We start from the raw sequence: 23,176 nt of genomic DNA, 5'->3' as shown, positions 1-23,176 counted from the left end.
AAATTGTGTACTTCCAAGTATATTCTTGTTGGTTTGTGGCTTTTTCTTTTTTGATTCCAATAGATGAGATGTAAACCTTCAATAAAGTTAGTATCTATGAGTAATATTATTTAGGTACAAAGTTGGTATATAAAAAAGGTCTACTATAATTTGTCTTAAAAGGAAGGTTATGCCAGGAATAGTGTATGTACTTTAATCTCAACACTTGAGATTACTGTGCACTGGAGGCCAACATGGTCTATTACTGCCAGCCAGGCTATATGGTGAGACCTTATCTTCAAAACAAAACAGACAAGCGCCTGCTTGCCAGTTTTCATAGTAGCATGGTTTGTGTTGACATATAAGATGTCATATTTGGGGGGGGTATCCACTTTTTATGAGTGCCTATGTCTATGTGCATGTATTTTGTGTGCATGTATATGCACATACATGAAGGGGCATAAAGTTGACGTCAGGAATCATCATGCATCCCCCTTTTACAGAATTTATTTTACAGAAACCTAGAGTTCACTGAGGTGATGACTCTTATTAGCTGATCTCCTTCCTCCACCTTCCAGGACTGAAATTGCAGGTGGACAACCCTGCCCTCCAAGCAATTATGTGAGTTCCTAAGACCCCAACTCTTCCAGATCTTACATTTGTGCAGCAAGTGCTTTAACCCAAGCCATTTCTCCTGCCCCACATTTCACTTAAGCTTTAGTCCACCTTAGCCAATGTATTAGTCAGGGTTCTCTAGAGTCACAGAACTTATGGATAGTCTCTATATAGTAAAAGAATTTATTGATGACTTACAGTCGGCAGCCCAATTCCCAACAATGGTTCAGTCGCAGCTGTGAATGGGAGTCCAAGGATCTAGCAGTTACTCAGTCTCACACAGCAAGCAGGTGCAGGAGCAAGAGCTAGACTCCCTTCTTCCAATGTCCTTATATTGTCTCCAGCAGAAGGTGTAGCCCAGATTAAAGGTGTGTTCCACCACACCTTTAATCCCAGATGAAACGTGTAGCCCAGATTAAATCTCCTTAAACTCGGAGATTTAATCTTCTGGAATCCATAGCCACTATGGCTCAAGATCTCCATACCAAGATCCAGATAAGGATCTCCAAGCCTCCAGATAAGGGTCACTGGTGAGCCTTCCAATTCTGGATTGTAGTTCATTCCAAATATAGTCAAGTTGACAACCAGGAATAGCCACTACAGCCAAATACTTTGTGGTGACTCTAAGATCAGTAGACGTCTCCAAAAAAGTTAGTTATGTTAAGTCACTTTTGCCTGCTAATAAGTAGTTTCTGTGAACTCTGTCACCAAATAGCTGGATGTGGCTCATCTGATGGCTGCAGTGCCATGCATGAGATTCAGGTCAGTGTAGCTATCAAAATGGGCTTTTCTTGGGACATAAAAAAAAATAAAATTAAAAAAAAAAAAAGTCTCTTCATCCCAAAAGGGAAGGGACCAATAGACCAAAGATTCTACCAAGTCTAGCTTCCCAAATGAATTTATTTGGAGTTGATCACATGAGACGGTTAATGCAGATGAAGCTTGCACCACAGAAAGTCCCATGCAAAAGCCATGGGGTGTGGCTCAGTGTCAAGAATACTTGGTGAACCTGAGTTCAAGCCCATGACTCCTTACAGGTTGTTCTCTGACTTGCCTAAGTTTGAGTCCCAGGATCCACCACAATAAATAAATAAATGTAATTCTATACTTTTAAAAAATGTATCACTCCAAGTCATTTTTAAAAATCTCTTACCTACTTTCATGAGGATGGATAGGAGAGAGTGGTGACTGGGATGAGAAGCAAAGGTCTTCTGTGGGTCTTAAGACCCCTTTTCTCTCCAAGATGGAATGTTCACAACTCAGTTGTCATTACCATAGACCTGGCTATCAGTTGTATTGCCCGGCTCACTATAGGTCGTGGTCTTCTGCAGGCTAATAGCGCTCCCTCTCTCTCTCTCTCTCTCATGTGTGTGTGTGTGTGTGTGTGTGTGTGTGTACACCTGTGTAAAGGCTATACTACAAGACTTAAGAGTGCTCTATTAGCCATTTATGGTGGTTCACACCCATAATCTTAAGAAGCAGAAGAACCGAAGACTGGAAGCTATTGTGAGCTACCTAACAAGACTGTGTCTCAAAAAAATTTAATACTTCTACTAATCGTAGAGTCAAAAACACAACCCTTACCTCAAAAGGAGAGAACAGTTTATCCTGGAACAAACTATGAGTGGCCATGGTCCAGTTTCTCCCCTTCCGTGGTCCAATGTACTAATAGTGCTCCAATGTGTGAAGTTTTTATAGGGACATAAAATCATTAAGATTGAACCAATGTATCATATTGACATTTCAAATGTCAACTTGCCTTAACCTAGAATTACCTCAGAAAAGAGATTTTTTTGCTTGTTTGTTTTGTTTTGTTGAAATGTATCTGGCTGTCCTGGAACTCACTTTGTAGATCAGGCTGGCCTTGAACTCACCGAGATCAACCTGCCGGAATTAAAGGCCTTTGCCACCAAGCCTAGCTGAGAAGGGAGTCTGAATTGAGGAACTGCCTGTATCAGATTGACCTGTAGGAATGTCTTTGAGACATTGTATCCTTAACTGATGTAAAAAGAGGGCCCAGCCCTAGGAAGTAACACCCTTAGGCTGGTAGTCCTGAATTATATAAGAAAGCTGAGTATTGGCTTGTGAGCCACTCAGCAGGCAGCATCCCATGGCTCCTGCCACACTTCTTTGGATGGAAAGTTTATTCTTGGGTCAGAGTTAATTCTGGGTGGAATAGCAGGTGTACTGTCAAGTTACTGCTGTGTCTTTTCCTCAGTGAAGGACAAGGACTTGGAATTGTAAGTCAGATAAACCCTTTCTCCTGCTAAGTTACTTTTGGTTTGGGTTTTTTTTTTTTTTTTTTTCAGCAGCAGAAACGAAACTAGAAGAGGAGGTTACAACACAGCTTGGAACTCTCTGCTATTGTATGACATTCCTAACTTTTGAGTTGGGGGAAGCTCCAGAAGGGACTTAAGAGATGGCTCAGCTGTTAAGAGCATGCACTACCCTTCTGAAGGACCCAAGTTTGATACCCAGTACCAGGGAACATCCAACTGTCTGTTTCTCCAGCTCCAGCCTAACACCCTCTTTTGGCCTCTCTAGGAACCTGCACTCACACGCGCACACCCACACAGAGAGACACACATATACCCCTAATTAGAAATAATAAATGCATTCAAAAAGTTTTACCAGCTAGTCACAAGACTATTCAGCCAGACAAAAAGGTTAGCCAGAAATACCTTTTAAGGAATTTAAAGGTGGCTTAAGGCAAACTAGGGTTTAGACCTGTCATAGTCCTAGCTTCACAATCAAATTCTAGTCAGTTAATCAGACTTTAGTAAGTTCAATGTAAAGTGTGGTTTCTTTCCATGTACTTTCGGTCATTTGTTTTAAAACAGTTTTATGTACTCTAGCAGGTCAAGAATGAACTATGTAGACCTGACTGGCCCTCAGCAACCAAAGATCCACCTGTGCCTGCGTCTCTCTCTCCTAGGACTGAAGTCTAATACTGTCAAGCCTGACTGCAGGTACTTTTGATATGGTTCTTCAAGTGCACTGGAGCCTTTCTTGGTTTTGTTTTCTTGACTCTATGGGCCATGCAGGAGGAACCACAAAAAGCTTTAGAACTCATGGATGCAGCCCACTGGTTAAGCACCATGGTGGATCTCCTCAGTCAGGCAGAGCTCCGGGGACTCCGAGTCCTGAGGACGTCATGCTGCTGTGGAGTTCTGCTCTGCTCGTTGCCCTCACATCCCTCTGAATCTAAGAATTGTATGGAAATTCTAAGTGGGCTTCCAGCCCCTCACTGGGCAATATCACTGGCACTCAAAATAACAGTGCTTGATCTCTCTCAGGCACTGCTGCTGGAGCAGATGAATGACTCAATCACCACCCTAGGGAAGAACTTAGAGCTGTAGATTGTCAGCTATGACTACCACCTTTAGAAAGCATTTGGAAAAATCAAATTGGTAGTGAAGCTAGGTTAAGATGTTTTTGCTAGCGGCTCTAATGTAGAAAGTCTTCAGGAACAATTTGAAGTTCAGAAAAACACTTATTAGTTGAGCTAGGGACATTTTGAGATCAGGGAACATGAACGGTGGCAGCATGTGCTGACATGACTCTTTCTGAAGCTGAGTTGGGGTCAAGATAATGAATTTCTTTTTTGTTTTTGTTTTATCGAGACAGGGTTTCTCTGTGTAGCCCTGGCTGTCCTGGAACTCACTCTGTAGACCAGGCTGGCCTCGAACTCAGAAATCTGCCTGCCTCTGCCTCTCAAGTGCTGGGATTAAAGGCGTGCGCCACCACGCCCGGCCAGATAATGAATTTCTTATATCCAATTTTGCCCTCAGCTGCCTGATTTGATTTAATAAAAATTGCTGATAAGTAGATGTACAGTCTAAGGATTTAAAGTAGAAGTGACTTCACAAAACCATAACACCACTTATAAAATTTAGCTCGAAATGGATCAGAGAACTACACGAAATGGAAAATATTGTGACGTGGAAATAGGCAGATTCCTTAAATACATCGCCAACCCAAAAAACAAAAACCAAAAAACAACAAAATCACATGAGTTCTAAGATATCTGAAGGTGCAAACCAAAAGTCGAGTCCCAGATTGCCCACACCCCGCCCTAATACGTCACCAGGGTTCCCCTTCTCTCCGCCCTAGTCTTCACCCCGCGTTCGCCCATCACCCATCCGCGAAATTCCTGCCAGCCTGCATTATCCACTTCGCCCTAAACCGGCCTTCGAAGCCGGTGTCCCGCTCAAACCCCGCCCCATGGCTCCGAGACCCGCCCCTCAGGCATCTTGTCCCGCCCAAACCCCGCCCCCAGCTCCCCGAGTCCCGCCTCTCTCCCTGATCCCGCCTCCTGCTCGAAGACTCCAGCGTCCGTCCTGGCGCGCGCCCGCCTGCGTCCGCACCCGGAAGAAGCCCCAGCGGCCGGAAAGTCGAGGCAGTGCGCGGCTCGTGGTCCGCGGGAAGCGCAAGTCCTTCAGAGGCCGGGCGAGAGCAGCGCGAAGAAGCCTGCGCGCTCCCGCGCAAGGCGGCCCCTCGAGCGACCGCGCGCACGCCCCGCCCCCTCCAACGCCGCGCGGGTCGGGCTGGGGCGACCACGGCCGCAGCGCGGTCCCGGCGACCAAGACAGTGCGTATTGAGCCCGTAAGTGACCACCGCAGCCTGAGGTCCTGGGGATCGTTTCCCTCCCATGGTTAGCGTCAGGTCTCGTCCGCATCCTTTAATTTCTAAACTCCTCGCGGGGCTGGGAGGCCACAGCCAACCACCTGTGGATTAGAAGCGAATTTCCGAATGCTTTCCAAAGCATCCCTCCGCTAGGCTCTCGCTCGCCAGGCGGCCTGAAGGCGCGCAACGAGCGCGCACCCGCGAATGGCGCGCAACGCCGGACTGAGACGCGCGGGGCGTGGCCACAGCCCCCGAGGGGCGGAGCTACGCGAGCCTAGGTGAGGGGCAAGGCTCTATCCCCAAACTGCTCTTTTTGGCGCCACCTTGCAGTGGATAGTATGAAATAAAGCAAAGCCATTTTATTTGTTTGGATGCCAGAGGCAAGAGGAGAGAGAATTTGAGAGTTGTACAACCATCGTCCCTCCCTCCCCTAGACAATAAATGGCTTAAGTTTGTAACGGGATGCCTGAGTTTATAGGTTGATAAACTTGTCTAATTGCACGGATGTTGGAAAAAAAAAAAAAACAAGAAAAAAAGCTGTGTTTAAAAAATATCGGTCTGTTTAACACTGTAATTTGCCGGTTTAACTAGGCAAACATATAACCTGCCCCTGTTAGGAACTTAAAATTCTTTGCCCGCCCTCTTTCTGCTCTGTTGGAGTTGGGTATGTTGTTAATTGTTGTTCCGGATTTCTGCTCTACATTCACTTTGTATTTGTAAAATCGTAAAGCTATTCCTTTGGTCACTCTTGAGGGTAGTGCTGTGATTTTTTTTTTCCCAGCTAAGATCCACATCATGAAATACTATGATCTCGTTCCCAAATAATCTCCTTTTTACTCTTGACTGATTGATTATGCTATTACCTAACCAAAACCAAGTTGCTTAGTATTTTAGTGTTGGCTTACTTTCACTGATTTTCTGAAAAATACTCTCTTAATCTCATACTAGCCTCGTGTAATTGTCAGTATTCTTGGCTTAAGTGTGATGCAACTTTATACTTGTATACCTCCCAGCTGAGCAGGTGTTCAGAGAAGGCAGAATCAGTAGCCAGTGTGATCCACCTAAGGGATGCCAAACTGAACTCTAACTGAACTATATCTAGTCTTCTTTAGTCATAGTATTTATAGAGGATGATATATGTTAAATAAATAAAATAAGTCCAATATAAACCACACCTTTGCTAAGGTGCTTAGAGCTAGTATGGAATCTCCAGGGCAGTTCATAGTTTCTTCTCTGGTACTTGTCAGCTCATTTAAATTGAAAATCAATCAATCAATCTCTCTCTCTTTCTGTCTCTCTGTGTGTGTATGTGTATGTGTGTGTGTGTGTGCATGTGCACCTGAATGTTCCATGCAGCACATGTGTTGCCATCAGAGTCCAGGGGCATCAGATCCCCTGGAACTAGAGTTACATGCAACTGTGAGCCCTTCCTATCATGGTGATGGGATCCAAATCCAGGTCCCCTAGAAGAGCAGCAAGTGCTCTTAGCCTCTGTGCTGTCTGTCCAGAACCTTCTTCTCACTCTTACTCACGTTACCTTTTTAGTCCTTCTGGAATGGTTTGCTTTAGATCGTCACTTGGGTCTCTGAGGGCCTGGTACCTTTTACTGTGCTTTTTCTTTCATTTGTGAGGATACTGGCTTGTGCATGGTAGACATTAGGAAGTGGATATAGAATCACGTTTAGGATTTGTGATATGACAGTACATATGAACATGAGCTAGGCTCCCTATGTTTGTAAATACACATTTGAGAAAGAAAGGCTTGCTCATAGAGTCAAATAAGTGAAGTAGAGTATATATAATATTTCTTTGCAGTCTTATTGTCCGAAACGTAATGCTCCCATCTTTCGTCGGTTTGCCTAACTTTTTTCCACCTGTAACAACTGCTCTTGTTGAAGCCCGTCATTCCCCTATGCTAATAAGAGAAAGCAGGAAACAAACTTACTACAGTGTATAATCCTAAAGCAAGTCACTAGTCATGTTAGAACTATCAATCTGATTAATGCTTTGTTTATGAAGCTGTGTGTGTGTGCGTGTGTGTGTGTGTGTGTGTGTGATGATGATACATGACTGTAGTCCCAGCACTTGGAAAACAGAGGCAGGAGAATTACTGCAAATTGGAATCCAGCCTGGGCTACATAATAAGTTCCAAGTCAGCCTGCCCAGCAGAGAAGGCCTCAAAAAAATCCACTAAAGGCAGGGATGAGGGAGGGGAGGCCCAGAACTTCCTACAGATTGCATATTAATTATAATATGTTAATAAAGGGCTAGCAAGGAGAAAGATTGGGGGAAACATGAGGAATACTTTGTGCTGTTTAATACGTTTCCCTAGCAACCAATTCCACAAATTAAAATTAACTTCATTATTTTTCTGTTTGTTTTTAAGAAAACACTTTTACAGTCAGGGTCTGTAATATGCTTGTATACATTAAGTCATGAATTCCCAGGGAACAGGGACCACCAGCATAGGCTCCTTGCCAAGACCTCACACAGCATGCTTCTATGCATGTGTGCAGTGGGCTGGTGCTCACCCTGAACCCAGGTGCCTCTCTCAATGGCCCCCTTGCTCTTCGAGTATTCAGGATGTTCAGAATGCTCACGAATCCTGGAAAGAACCTTACCTGTAATCCGTGTGTTTACAGCAATGCCATCAGCAGGCTGACACTGTAATCTCTCCCAGTTTTGCCACTGTGGTGTTTATGGGACATTCTTTGGAGCAGCACCCAATCCTTTGATGTCTACAACCTATCCTGTAGATTTGCATGTATATGGCCAACAAAACACCTCTATGTTTTCTAAAAGGCTTGGAGAACACAGAACAGAACCTCTCCTCTTTAAAATTTATCATTTTCTGGAATTAAGATGGCTGCTGCATCAGGAAGAACCTCTAGATTTTCTTCTTTTTATTTTATTTGTGCACACGCAAATAAAAGTGTGTATGTATGTGTGTGTGTGTGTGACACAGAGAGAGAGAGAGAGAGAGAGAGAGAGAGAGAGAGAGAGAAAGAGAGAGAGAGAGAGAGAATGAGAATATGGGTTCATGTATACTATAACATCTATGTGGAGCTCAGAAGAAACTTTAGGGCATTGATTTTTGCCTGCCACTTTGAGACATGAGCTCTCTTGTTTCTGTAGCTGCACTATATAGTCTAGAATAGTTGGCAGCTTGAGCTACTGGGTCATATTCCCATCTCTACCACCCATCTCTCAGTAGTAACACTGGAATTGCATATGTGATATGTGCTACTGTCCAGCTGGTTAGGTATGTCCCAGGCATCCAGACTTGGGTCCTTAGGCTTGTGCTGCCAACACTGAGCCTCCCCTGTGGCCTCAACTTCACTGATTTTGATTTTTCAAGACAGGGTTTCTCAGCATAGCCCTAGCCGTCCTAGAACTGTCTTTGTAGAAACAGGATAGCCTAGAACTCACGGAGCTCCACCTGCCTCTGCCTCCTGAGTGCTGGAATTGGCAGGCATGCATCACCTTGGCCTAGCAACTTCACTGAATTTTAAAGCACATTTTACATAACTACAATAGATAATTCATCTATAGGTAAGATTGAATTCAGATATTTTATGAGTACTGTGTGACCCAAAGCTGGGATGGTTTGTAAGCAAAGGATGTTTTTGGTAAATTGTGTGCAAAACTTGAATAGCAATGGTATAATACTGTCCTTTCTTTCTTTTTAGTACCTACCCTTCAAGATGAATAGTGAGCAGGTCACCCTGGTGGGTCAGGTGTTTGAGTCCTATGTCTCAGAGCACCATAAGAACGATATTCTTCTGATCTTGAGAGAAAGAGATGCTGATGCTCACTATCCGGTTGTGGTTAATGCTATGACCCTTTTCGAGACCAACATGGAAATTGGAGACTATTTCACCGTGTTCCCCAATGAAGTACTAACAGTTTTTGACAGTGCACTTCGAAGGTCAGCCTTGGCAATTCTGCAGTCCCTTCCTGAGATGGAGGGGTTATCTATGAAGCAGAATCTTCATGCCAGGATATCAGGTAAGGCATAAGAGTATGTTGTTTAGTGTTCTGGAAAGACTTGGATAAATTTAAACACATAGGGACTCAGAGCACTAAGAAATAATTGTCATTCTGAGGCTCAGCAGGTAAATGTGCTTGCTGGCAAGGTTGATAGCCTGAGTTTGATCTTTTATAGAGAGAACTGAGCCCTAACAGTTGTCCCCTCACCTCCACATGCACACTATCACAAGTGTCTGTGGCACACACACACACACACACACACAAAATACATCTAAAAGGAATTTTAAAAAAATAATTGATGTTTATATTTAAAGTACATATCTTCTATATGGCAAATAATAATAATTGTCTTCTGGGCATAGGATACTTGCCATGCCAACCTCAGGGAGGGAGGAAATATGAAGACATCGGTGAACTACAACATAAAATTGTAATCTACAACAGCTTTGTGTGACTACTAACAATAAAATATTGATAATGTATGAATTAGAGAAGATCCTGCCCCCCCACCCCCACCCCACCCCTGTGACCTTCAGAACTATTTTACAAGATCACAGTGAGGGTTGTGCTGCTCAACTACCAGGAGCTTGGTACATGCTTGTTGACTTCTTGGAGGTGTGTGTGCGTGTGTGTGTGTGTGTGTGTGTGTGTGAGTGTGTGTGTGTGTGCGCGCGCGCGCGCGCGCGCGCGCGCCCATATGTTTCTGTATGTGGGTGTGTATGTGTGACAGGCCAGGCCTCCATGCCTTACCACCCCAGCTTTTTGGATAGTACAAAGATTTTGGTTGCAAATTGTCACTTTTGCTTAGTGTTGTGTTGCCTTTGTCTTTTTATTATAAAATTCCAGCAACATAGTATGAAAGAGAAATCTTTTTTTTGTTTTTTTTTTTTGGGGGGGAGCAGGGATTGGTTGGTTTGCTTGTTTTGGGTTGTTGTTGTTTTATTTTGGTAGGCGAGCTCAAGATAAGGGTTTTTCTGTGTCTAGGACTGGCTGTCCTGAAACACACTCTGTAGACCAGGGTGGCTTAAGGACTCAGAGAGCTACCTTTTTCTGCTTTCTAAGTGCTTGAATTAAAGGCATGTGCTGCCACCACCAGCTGTCAAGAAACCTGGGTATTAAGCCAGGTGTTATATGACTCACACTTTTAATCTAAGTACTGTAGAGACGAGGCAGGTAGGTTTCTGAGTTTAAGACTATACTGAGTTCCTGAACAGCCAGAGCTATATGAGACTATGTTTCTCTCTCTCTCTCTCTCTCTCTCTCTCTCTCTCTCTCTCTCTCTCTCTCTCTCTCTCTCTCTTTTTTTTTTTGGTTTTTCGAGACAGGGTTTCTCTGTGTAGCCCTGGCTGTCCTGGAACTCACTCTGTAGACCAGGCTGGCCTTGAACCCAGAAATCCGCCTGCTTCTGCTTCCCAAGTGCTGGGATTAAAGGCGTGTGCCACCACTGCAACCACCATATATATATACTTGAAACCCTATGGCCTCAGCTTCCTGAGATTGCTAGGATTACAGACACACACCCAATTTGATTTGATTTTTCCTGTCAATGATTCCTAAGATACCTTGTGATTATTGGTGCTATTGCTAGGCTTTCAGAGTAGCTGTAACAACAGAACAAGAGTGCCGACCCAAGAAACTGAAGCCACTGTGATACTAACTATAGCTATTCCTTAACAGCTCAGCAGATCGAAAAGATTGCCAACCAGATTTATACTTGATCTTAGCCAACAGGCTGAGAAACAATACTTACTAAATTTTTCAGCCACTAACTTTTAGAATGAATCTTGCAGCATCAACCAGCCCAGCAAGCACTACTGATAAACCCATTAGAAATAACCTTGGCTAGCAGGACTGGCAACTTTGCATCCCAGTGGTGTGGCTTAGCTGGGCTCGTGGCTTTTGCATAATATTTTTTCTTTGGCATATTCAAACCTTTCAGTTGCCTCTTTTTCTAGTATTGAAAACCACGTGTTTTTGAAAGGATAAAGTGATAGTGTGGATAAAGTTCTATACAAGCCAAAGCTTGCAAACAGTCATATTTAAATTCCGAATCCGAGGCAAATGGGCCTGTTGGTCATCCTGGTACATCTCTTTGTTACTCTTTTGGTTCATTGAGTGATGACTAAATAAGTTGATCTTCTGTGCGTCAGGTGGCGGAATTTTGTCTGTGCTCCTGAGACTGTCTTTCTGAGAGCCCATCTTTCTTAGCCCTGTGCTTGCTGTACAGCCATAAAGTCCTGAGTTTACATCCTTAGCATCCAGGTATAGCGCTGGGTATGGTAGCAAGCACTCTGGAGGCAAACAGGAGAGTCCCTGAGGCTTGCTGGCCAGACAGTCTCATGGGAGAGATTTGGTCACACAATACACCGTGGATAAATAATTTAGGAAGTTACTGGACAGGAGTATCTGGTCTCTATACATGTGAACGTACCCCACACATACAGTAATACGAAATAACATTCTGTGGAGTCAGCTATCAAAAGTGTAAGTTGATGTCATCTTTTCATTAGGTTTGCCTGTTTGTCCAGAACTGGTCAGGGAACACATTCCCAAAACCAAGGATGTGGGACACTTCTTATCTGTCACTGGGACAGTGATCCGAACGAGTCTGGTGAAGGTCTTGGAGTTCGAGCGGGATTACATGTGTAACAAATGCAAGCATGTGTTCGTGGTGGAGGCCGACTTCCATCAGTATTACACCTTCAGTCGGCCATCATCATGTCCAAGTTTAGACAGCTGTGACTCCTCAAAATTCACTTGCCTCTCAGACTTGTCTTCATCTCCAGCCAGATGTCGGGATTACCAGGAAATCAAAATTCAGGAGCAGGTAAATGATCAAGTCAGTGGGAAAAAATAACAGATTTGGACATGTTTTCTACTACAGTCAGATGGTGGGGGTTGGAGACTATAAAATGGAAATGAATAGCCTGGTACCTTCACTTTGTGGGAGATCAGGGTCAAAGCTGTCAAACGTATTGGGATGTAGGTTTTAGAAACCATGCAGTCACTGTTCTGGAGCCCGGACGAGATTTTAGAACCACTGAGTTGTATTACAATTTAAAAGCAGATATTGGAGCTAGAGAGATGGCGCTGTAGCTTACAGCGCTTGCTGCTGCTCTTGCAGAGGACTCCATGGGGTTCCCAGCACCTATAAAGTGCTGCCTGCAACTCCTCCTCTGGACTCTGCTGGCACTCCATGTGCATGATGCACAGATAAAACACCTATAACATAAAGTAAAAATGAATAAAAAGTTTATATTAAACATTCTAAACTAGCTGCACTTAGAAATATGATAAAAATTCAGTCTGTTTAACTGGTTGCCAAACATTGGCAAATCAAGAAATTGGAAGTTTGGTTTTTAACAAATAAAGAAGAACTTAATTTCCTTTCCTTAAATCATGTAAATAAGGAGATAGGCAGCTCAAGGGCAGCATGTAGGCTCCTCAGTGTGGACTTCTTACACTTCACCTTTCTTATCCCTCTATTGTTTTATTTAAATAGGTCTCACTCCAGCATCTAGACCTGGAACTCCCCATGTGTGGGAATACCTTCTGAGAAATGCTGTTTGAAACTGGCCCTTACAGTTCTAACTTTTCCCATCCTGTAACCATTCTGTGCTCATTCTGCTTATACACTGTATGTTCAGTCTGTTTACAGTCAATCAACTTAAAGAGTCAGTGTAGTCAATCTCACTATGCTTTGGACTCTGATATACCTGTCCCCTACCTCTCCATCCTGACTTAATTCATGCCTCTGACTCGGAACAGTGTGTGACGATGTGGCAACGAGGCTAAGACCACTCACTGGAAGTAGCGAGGCATTGAAAGCAGTGCCTCCCTCCACAAAGAATGTTGAAAGTAACATGTGGGCATAGACTGATACTATCTGTCTGTAGCTTTGTGTGCGGTTCTGAGACAACCAGGCCAGAAGAACAGTTTCCTCTCTTGTGAGATTCCCGTAAAAGAGTAAGACAGGCGTGCTTCGTTCCTCTTACAGTTCCATGTCTGCTGTGCTGTTCAGTTAACAGAGAGGGCAGCTCAGGAGTAGACATCCAACTGCTTCAGAACACAGCAGGCCCACTCTTGGGTAAATGATAGCAAAGATCAGATGGTTTCTTTCACTTGATACCCTGCCACAGCACACATCCCAGGCTGACCTCAAACTCATGGTAATCCTCCTGCCACAGCCTCCCAAGGGCTGAGGTGGAGATTGTAGAAATGTGCCACCATGCCAAGCTTTTTTCACCATTCCTGACAGTTGCCTTCTATTCCTGCGGTGATGTATGGTTTAGGATGGTGGCTTCCGTTTCATGACACCTGTATTCTAGTCAGAAAACTGAGGAAGGAAAAATGATGGTAAGATGAACATATGAACTTGATCATATAATCAAGTCTTGTCTGCCTGCCATTACATGTTTGCTTACCTGTCATTGGCCAGGACTTAATCTTATGACCACACCTAGCTTCATGGGAACTTGGGAAAGAGTCATTTCTAAGGTCATGTCTACGTGGAATAAAGCCAGCGATCTGTTATTAAGGAGTAATCCCAAGGACCGGCTGGTTTTCCAGGACTTCAGACTAGAGATTATGAAAGAAATAAGTTGTTAGAATATGTATTTTAACCATCTACAATGTAGATTATAGTTGGGAATATTCCTCATATTTGGTGTTACAGTTTTATTCTACCTTAGTGAATTCTTGGTTTTTAGTTTTATTTGTGTGTATGTGCATGTATAAGAATCTGTGTATGGATGCCCACAGAGGTCAGACGGTGGCAGGTCAGATGGAGCTGGAATAACATGTGGTGTGAAACTGGTCATCTGCAAGTTCAGGAAGAGCTTATAACTGCTGAGACATCTCTCTAGTATTAGTGAATATTCTCTCTCTCTCTCTCTCTCTCTCTCTCTCTCTCTCTCTCTCCTGTCTTTCTCTCTTAACTCAGGGTCTTACTACATAGCCCAGCTCTCCTGAAGGCCCACAGAGATCCACTGGCCTCTGCCTTTCTTGTGCTGGGTTTAAAGAAGCATACCAACACACCCGGCTAGTGTTAGTGAATTCTGAAACTGATATTAGTCATAGTTTTTAATGAAAATTCCTTAAGTCTTATCATAATCAAGCTATATTATAGTATGAGAAGTGGAAGCAGTTTCAGGTGCGCCGTGTTTGGGATCTTTGGCATCTCGTGAAGCACACTCCTTTTCTTATCTTGCGCTTGCTAGGTGCAGAGGCTGTCTGTTGGAAGTATCCCACGATCCATGAGAGTTATTCTGGAAGATGACCTAGTTGACAGTTGCAAATCTGGTAAGCACTTACCTTTTAGTTTTTGAGATGGCAGTTTTGAACTCTTGGGTCTGTGTGGTCCTGAACTCCTCCCTCTCCTACCACCTACCTCCACCCCAGCAGTTGGGGCTATAGATGGGTGCTACTGTATGTAGCCAGCAAGAGTAAACTTTTGGTAGTTTGCGTAGGAGGGTCTGAATAGTCATTATTTATTTCTATGTCCCACAAAGTTACTGACAAGGGACAGAGGGCATTAAGTGGTCACCTTGTGAAGAGTTAGGCTTAGAGAGAGAGGAAGGAAGAACTAAGCTGGGGCTTAGCAGTCTCCTGCTGCTCACATGGTCCCTTCTGACAAGGAACTAGACTTACCTAACCCCATGTAAAGAACTAAGCAGCAGGACTGGAGCATAGAGACCCATATCACTGAGTTCTGACCCAGGCCTCTCTTCAGTCAGACATCATGCTTAACAGGGCCATCTCAAAAGGGTTCCTGTGGATTGGGCAGTCAAAGGACTCAGATGGGACGGTCAAGTGTGACTAAAAACTTACTGATACCTAAGCAAAAGGCATCATTGTTTCTCTCAGCTGTGTGCTGATGACACCCGAGTTTCACAGGTTTTGAAAAAGAATATTCTCAGTAGAGAACAGTGTTTCCATGTAGTGCATTGAACCTGAATTATGTCTGAAATCTTAAGCCATATTTCTTTCAGCTGTCATTCATAATAAAGGACAGGTAAAAGCAGTATGCTAACAGATCTTTGCCCCATTACCCATAGCTATAAACCTAAGAAATCAAAAGACAGAATTCACACTCCTCAGAACAATGAAGTGGATTGCCGTGCTAACAATTATGTTAAAGATCAAAGGGATGGATCTGACTGAGGATGTCTGCAGGACTCCAGATGCTGGGGAAGGGAAAGGGACAGAGAGTGGACTGTTTAAGTGGAAGAACTGTAGCTTTACCAATAGTGTGCATATTAACTGTAGGAAAATACACAACTTTTAAGTGAATGTTCTGTTTCTGTAAACTTCAAAGTTACAATGATCACATAACTCTGCCATGCAAAAAGTACTTGCACATATGAAACCATTTGTGTATTTGTGGGTTTTTTGTTATGGGGGGGGGGGAGTTGTGTTTGTTTGTTTATTTGTTTGTTTTTGTTTTTGTTTTTCAAGACAGGGTTTCTCTGTATAGTCCTGGCTGTCCTGGAACTCACTCTGTAGACCAGGCTGGCCTCGAACTCAGAAATCCACCTGCCTCTGCCTCCAAAGTGCTGGGATTAAAGGCATGCACCACCACTGCCCAGCTTGTATTTAAGTATTTTTAAATGTTCTACAAATGCAAGGTATTTTTAGTATAATAATAGGTAACACTTACTAAGTTGAGATTCCATTAATTTATATGTGTACATACATATATATGTATATATACATACACATACATACATATGATCTAATTTTCATTATAGTATCATGACTGAGGCAGATAATTTGCCCAAGAATGGTGGCAAGAAGATTTACACCCAATCCTAATGAGACTGTTATTCTTGGCCATTCTTCCATACTCTGTTTTCTATATAATCACTGTTTATAGAAATTGATTTCTACTATATTGAAAGTTATGGCCCTCATTTAATGAATATTGAAAGAACCTCAGTATAATCCATTAGAGTGAAGATAATAAGGTGGTGTTTCAAGTAAGTATATATTGAAACTTATTCCAGTTATTTTTATCTAAAACTTTAAGAGGGAATACAGTAAAATGCCATTATTCTAGATTTACCTTGAAAGGTGTATGAACATTCTTGGAAACACATATGTAAAACACAGTGTGTTTGTCTGCATTTGGCATGAAGTTGCATTTAGCTAGAAATGTGCCGGCTAGTGTATACACTTATACCACCATTTTTATGTGGTTAGTATCTAACGAACCCTTCTCCAGGAAATCAAAAGCTCTGGAGATTGCACATTACCCATAGAGGTTGGAGAATGAAAGGCATTTCGTAGCACAAAAACATAAATGGCAGTCTTGGGCATGAAGAATTACCTGCTGCAAGATGGTGTTTCTTATATAAAATAGAAAGATTGGGTTTGAGATGTATTCAACATCCTGCATTCAAGATGACTGAAATTTAGGGGAATTAAGTTTATGAAATTTTTGTTTTGTTTTTGGTCCCCTTTTTTATATTCCTAAAATACTGGATGTCACATTCTTTTGTTTGGTTGGTTGGTTGGTTGGTTTGTTTCGTTTTTTTGAGACAGGGTTTCTCTGTATAGCCCTGGCTATCCTGGAACTCACTTTGTAGACCAGGCTGGCCTCAAACTCAGAAATCCTCCTGCCTCTGCCTCCCGAGTGCTGGGATCAAATGTGTGCGCCATCACGCCCGGCTTTGGACATCACATTCTTAAATACTTGTTAAATGACATGCTGTATTGTATATGGTAAATCACAGGCATCAGGGGTTAGTAAATGTGCCTAGAAGCTGCCTAGGGTCTCCTACGAGAACATAACATAGAAGTGTGGTCATCTGCCTCCCAGGAATAGGTTTTCCTCAGGTAAGAAGGAATAACTAAGGAACAAGTTGGTTCTTACTGGTAGATAAGAACAAGGCAAATGTATTTTTAAGGCAGTGATCTTTAACCTTTTTAATGTTGTAAAACTTTAAAGTTATATTAAAATAAACCATCTTTCAAAGAGTGAAAACAGAACAATATTGTAAACTATTTGCCAAGACAGTACAGAAGTAAAAGATAAAAATATGGGCTGGAGAGATGGCTCAGCAGTTAAGAATACTGACTGCTCTTCCAGGGTCCTGAGTTCAATTCCCAGCAACCATATGGTGGCTCACAACCATCTGAAATGAGATGCAATGCCCTCTTCTGCTGGGTCTGAAGGGAATGACAGTGTACTTATATACATTAAGTAAATCTTAAAAAAAAATATATATATAAAAATTTTATTTCAATTCAAAAGTATCATTTGGAGACCTGCTTCCCTGGTCTGATCATGTCACATGTTGCTGCCCTTAAGCAAGATGGTGGTGAAGCCGTATTCCAAAGTCAAGATGGTGACCCCTCACAGGCGCAGTGAGCAATTTAAAATGAGCCTGCTGGTCGTTCACCATCACTGTTGCAATCACATGGAGTTGGCAGCTGATGCTGGGGCCAGGGCCACACAAGGACAGGAGGGAGATTGGAGTGGGCGGTGAGAGAGGGTGAGGCTTCACTGTACCTGGATCCCTGTGCTCAGTGAGAAGGGGGTGTTTCCAAAGAAGTGGACACAGGACGTTCAGACCTATTTGAATAAATTTTTGCTTTAGATCCTGTGGCACCCATTTTCCCAGCATTTGCTGGAGATGCTAACACTATGGAATTGGCATCCCAATTGATAGTCTGTGATCTAATGGTTTATGGGGTGGGGAGTGTAATAAGACATCTCTGTATCAAAGTTTACTCCCCCAAACAAAGACCTGTTCTTTGATTGAATGAGGCTAACACTGGCACAGCCACAAATCAGCAGAGAGCACAGAGGGTCCTGGATCCTAATAGGCTATCTCACGGAGTACGAAGAAATGATATATCTGGCAATAAGGTGAGGGAAGAGAAAAAGACTCCACGTGGCCAGGAAAGACCTAGGCCATTGGGCTGGAGACTCAAGTCCTCTCGGGTTCAGCACCATCTGACAAGTTATTTCTCCAATGGTGAATGAGCCAGTTCAAGCCAGATTATATCAAAGGAAGGATTATTGGGAAGCTGCTCTCCGGCAAATTTACTCTCCACAAGGATTGAGGACAGAAGGGGAGTCAAGAAAGGGTGCATGCAGAGAGAGAAGAGACCAAAATGTCTGGATTGTATAGAAAGAGCGTCTGGATGAAAGGCAGTCCAGCTTCTGGGCTGGAAAGTTCAGAGTTGAGGGCAGGATATATCAGGTAGGGGCTGAGGGATGCTAGAATTGGGATGCCAGGCCTGCACCTCAGTCCCTTGTCCTGGGGTCTGAAACCAGTTATTTTATGCTTTGAAGTAGAATCAATATCTACTGATCTATTCCTTCTTTAAAAACGCAGGATTAGTTGATTAGTTTCTCAGAGAATGAACATGTTGTCCGACATAACAATGATAATTATCTAGTGCACTATTCCCAGTAAAGGGCATTATGTGTTTATTATGTAGCACATTTTTTGTTGTTGTTGTTAAATGCTGACTTTGACTTTATGTATTCAGAAACAATTTATTGTTTTAGGGGCTGAGAATCTGGGTTGTGTTTTAACCTAAAATTGGTTGTTGCTTTTTGAATGAACAGATGTCCTTGGAAACAGAAAGTGTATGGGCAGCTTATTTCTAATTTCTGGTCTTTTGCCAAGTGCTTCAATGCTATCTCACTGTGCATGATATTCCTGGACTCACGTGGGTGCTTTCCTTAGGAGATGACCTCACCATCTATGGGGTTGTAATGCAACGGTGGAAACCCTTTCAGCGAGATGTACGATGTGAAGTTGAGATTGTCTTGAAAGCCAACTATGTCCAAGTGAATAATGAGCAGTCCTCGGGGATGGTCATGGATGAGGACACTCGAAAAGAATTTGAAGACTTCTGGGAATACTATAAGAGTGACCCCTTTGCAGGTTGGTGATTAAGGGCCTAAGACTCATCAGAATTGACTACATTCAGCTCAGTAGTTAAATGGGATATGACTTACTTAGGTGATGCGTAGCTTTGTTGACGGGTATCATTTAGTCAGTATCTTCAAGTCTGTTTCTGGCATTGAGATTTTGTTATTTCTTGTGTGTGTGTGCGCGTGAAAGCCAGAGGTCAATCTTATGTTATTCTTCAAGAGCCATCATGTGTTTTCTTGCCCCGGCCCCCAAGTCACAGAAATAAGTTGTCTGTCTTGGACAGAAGGCTAGACTCACCAGTCAGTGAGGCCTAGTGATCACTTGTCTCGTCTCCCCTGCATTGGGATTACAAGCACGTGTGAGCATGCCTAGCTTTTCATGTGGGTGCTGGGGACTAAACACACGTCAGTCCTCATGCTTTTATATATTAAGTACATAGTTTTCTACCATACTTCCAAATAAAGACTGTGTTAGCTGAGGATTTAAAATAGGGATAAGACTGATGGACAGAACACGTTTGTCATTGTAGCATAACATTGTGAGCTTTCAATGTATTACATAAATAACACACCACAGCCTTGAGTTTAGAAAGTATTATTTTTTATTGAAAAAAACCCCACATATATAAAACATGAATTAAATTGTTTTCATTCTTCTTTTAAGGTTTCAAGAAAAATAAACTTATATCTCCATTCTAATGTATATTATTTTATTCTCAAGTCACAAGCCAAACTAGACACTTATTTTACAAAGTAAAGCTTCCATTCATCTATATATGGACAGTTTGCTTTTATTTTGTGGGATTTTTTTTTAAATCTTCCACGTACAATACATACGTAGAATTCTCTGATCTTCCTTTTATGTAATCAGTATAAAAAGGAGCCCAAAGTTCCTCTAAGCTGTGGCTTTACGTAGCAATTACTTTTAAAATCATCCATTTTTCAGTGTAGTTTTAAATGAACTGTTGTTAGGTTCAGGTCGGTTCATTCCTTATCCATTCCAGTGCCACAGCTCATCTGCTTTCATTACACCGCACTCTGCCCTGGATATTCCCAAGTCCCTGTGCTGATGACTGAAGATCTGTCCTGTAATTAGGAAGTTGTAGCTATGCAACTCATTTGTCAGATAAAGAATGAATTACATATAATATCCTTGTTAAGTTAGGAAGACACCGTGAAATTCAGGCAACATTTCTTAGTATGAATGAACTCCCCTCTTATGGTCGTAGATACTGGTATATTGTATACTTGACCATTTTGAAGTTGTATGTGCATCTTGCTGGAGTGGAGAAGAGAAGCTGCATCCAAAGGGCATCTCTTTTGCAGGCAGTGCTGCTTTTCTTGGGGTTTGTCTCCTGAAACTGTGGAGACTGATGGGACCCCAAGCACAGTACTTGGGTCTGCTGGATCATTTGAACTCATACTGTGCTGATTTGATTATCTTATACCAGAAAGGTTTTCTGCAAAGTAACGGTAAAGAGGAAGCTAGGCCACAGACACTGTAAGAACATAGTCTGAAACTAGAAATTTGTAAGGGATTGAATGCATCATGTTCCATTACAAAGCCATGGAGAAGGGAGAGAGACTGTAAAGCAGAAAAGTAGAGGCTCTTGCTCAAGATAAGCACTGGGACGTGTGTCTAGGCTAGACTCTGGCCCTGTGCCCTTTACCACTGGAGTGTGGCTTCTGCCAGCATGTGATAGATAGTTCTGGCTCACCTTACCTACTTACTCTTAAACTTGGTTCTTAGGTCCATTCTGTTTTTAATGTGTAACCCTTGGATTTTAATCAGAATCTCAAGTCTTCCTGGCTTAGAGCCCTGAACTCTTTTCTCTCAGCTTTCTGTCTAGAAAAGGAGAGTCCTTCTACTAGTAACACACCTTCAACATTTTCTACATCATCCTTCTGCTTTCCTTTTAATCAAGGGGTTTGCTATTCCTGCTGTTCTAGGCTCACATCGGGTACTTGCCATTGAGTCATTGTTGAGCCATTACAGGATAGGAAGTAGCTCAGTGGTTGGTTCTATTTCCCAAACTAAAAGATTGACTCATTACAAATAGTCTTTGTACATAAAGCATGGACAGGCTCAGGGAAAACTCACTAGAATCTTGTTGACTGATGAGACCAGTGAATGGATGAAATGCTTTCTTTATGAAGACACTAAAATGATTCCCAAATTTGTTGCTTTTATTTAAAACACAAAATTGTGGACTTCAAGATCTTCACCTGGGATTATTGGAGTTCTATTTTGCAGTGATCTTAATATACTGATATCACAGTAACTTATTCCAAAAAAAACAAAACAAAACAAACAAACAAAAAAAAAAAACAATTTCTCAATCAAGAACACATGCCAAGTCAACTTGGAAGGTGAATTAATTTTACTTCTTTCAGAAGTAAAAGGAATAGTGCTGGCTTGATAGCTACAAGTTGAAAGAGAAAAAGAAGCCCCCTTTTTTATTCAGCATGACAAATTTATAGAAACTGAAAAGAAACCACTCTTCTTTTCATGATTCTAAATTTGAAACCTAAGCAAGGTCAGTGCAGCATGGTGGCATAGACCTGTAGTCCCAACACTTGGGAGACTGGGACAGGATTACACATTTGAAACCACCTTTGGCTACCTTGTAGGACCATCTCAAAAACCAAACTGAAAAAGAAAAGCACACTCTAAACAAAGCTCCTCTTTGTCATTTCTCACTTGACTTGGCCTTCTTTATCATGTTAGATTAGAACAGATAGTGTGCTTATAAGAAAATGGCTACAGGCCAGGGAGAGTTCAGGTTGAGGTCCTAGAAAATGATAACTTCTGACCTTTCTCACTTCCCAGGGAGGAATGAAATATTGGCCAGCTTGTGTCCTCAAGTTTTTGGGATGTATCTAGTGAAGCTTGCTGTGGCCATGGTACTGGCTGGTGGAATTCAAAGAACTGATGCTGCAGGAACAAGGGTTAGAGGTCAGTACCTACTGATACATTCTGAGAAATACTAACATGTAGAGGGGAAGGGAGGCCCTTACCTGCTTGTTGGAGGGTGAATTATAATGACAAAGGTTTGAAAATGCCCAAATAAAACCTATTACTTAGGATAGTAACTTCAAGAAATTAATTTTAAAAGCTGCCTCTAGAGCTATTTTCTAAATGTAGTTTCTAATTGGGTTTTTCATACTTAGTCTATATCCATATTTATCAGAGACTTTCTGTAATTCCAGAAAGATGAAAGAAATCACTAAGTTTTTCAGTGGTTATATACTACAAGCCTAATTAGCTCTCTTGGAGGGAGAGGGAGAGAGTGTGTGTGTGTCTTAATGTCTCCAAGCTGGTTTCCATCTGTGACTGTCAACTGCTATGCAGTCATCTGCCTGCTGATTCTCCTGCTGGTAGACAGCAAATATGCCATCTGCCAGGAGTTACTGCTGTAGGTCACACTTGAAGCACAGACTGCTTCAAGCATGCAACACTATCTGGATGGCAGAAAGCTCCTGTGCAGCGAGCAGGCCACACACAGAGCTGTTAACCAGTGAACCCACACACTAAAATACTGATATTCTAAGCCATGCTAGTAGTACAGCTCTAAAACCACAGAGTACAGAAGCACTTTAGAAACTGTGTTTCCATCATCTGCTATCCGCAAGGCACTTTACTCAGTGCTGAGCTTAAATAATGTATTTAGGAAATACTTATTACTAAAGAAATTTGTCTGTCCAGTGAAAATACCTGCCTTAGGACAGGCATGTGTCCATTTCTATTAAGTGTAAAATTTGAGTAGGTGGTCATTTTAAGGTAGATATTCCACTAAGCTATTGAAATTTACATAAGTGAAAGAATGTTTTTATTCAGTTAATATAATCATAATGGCTTGATATATATAAACCACTTTTAAAAATCCTCAACATCTAGAATTACTTTAAAAAATAGAATAAAGCCTTATATGACTTGTATGGATAGCTTTAATCACTGTAGTTTGGATTTAAAAATAGATACAATCAGAAAGTTTTTATAAGTCAAGGATTTTTAAAATGTTGAACATGGGCCTAAGCATCTGGAAATAGCACATACTCTATTAAAAGATTTTA

General features: G+C 42.2%; 1 protein-coding gene across 2 annotated transcripts in view; it reads left to right on the top strand.

Annotated features, from left to right (window-relative positions):
* Positions 1–4,924: 4,924 nt before the first annotated feature.
* The window catches only part of Mcm9 (minichromosome maintenance 9 homologous recombination repair factor), an 88,754-nt gene continuing 70,502 nt past the window's right edge, over positions 4,925–23,176 (top strand). Inside the window, exons 1-6 of one of the 2 annotated variants that reach the window (XM_021174345.3) lie at positions 4,925–5,199; positions 8,910–9,228; positions 11,721–12,037; positions 14,430–14,511; positions 18,912–19,112; positions 21,933–22,058. In XM_021174345.3, the coding sequence (XP_021030004.1) occupies positions 8,925–9,228; positions 11,721–12,037; positions 14,430–14,511; positions 18,912–19,112; positions 21,933–22,058 (1,030 nt within the window). In that variant the 5' untranslated portion in view covers positions 4,925–5,199; positions 8,910–8,924. Of the gene's footprint in view, positions 5,200–5,349; positions 5,499–8,909; positions 9,229–11,720; positions 12,038–14,429; positions 14,512–18,911; positions 19,113–21,932; positions 22,059–23,176 lie in introns of those variants that run through there. The other variant, XM_029482491.2, reaches the window with a different exon arrangement.

The sequence above is a fragment of the Mus caroli genome, unplaced genomic scaffold (assembly GCF_978045245.1).
Source record: "Mus caroli unplaced genomic scaffold, Mus_caroli_1 scaffold_9, whole genome shotgun sequence".
NCBI lineage: Eukaryota > Metazoa > Chordata > Mammalia > Rodentia > Muridae > Mus > Mus caroli.
Note: the sequence above shows the minus strand (reverse complement) of the source record. Positions and strands in the feature narration are given on the sequence as shown.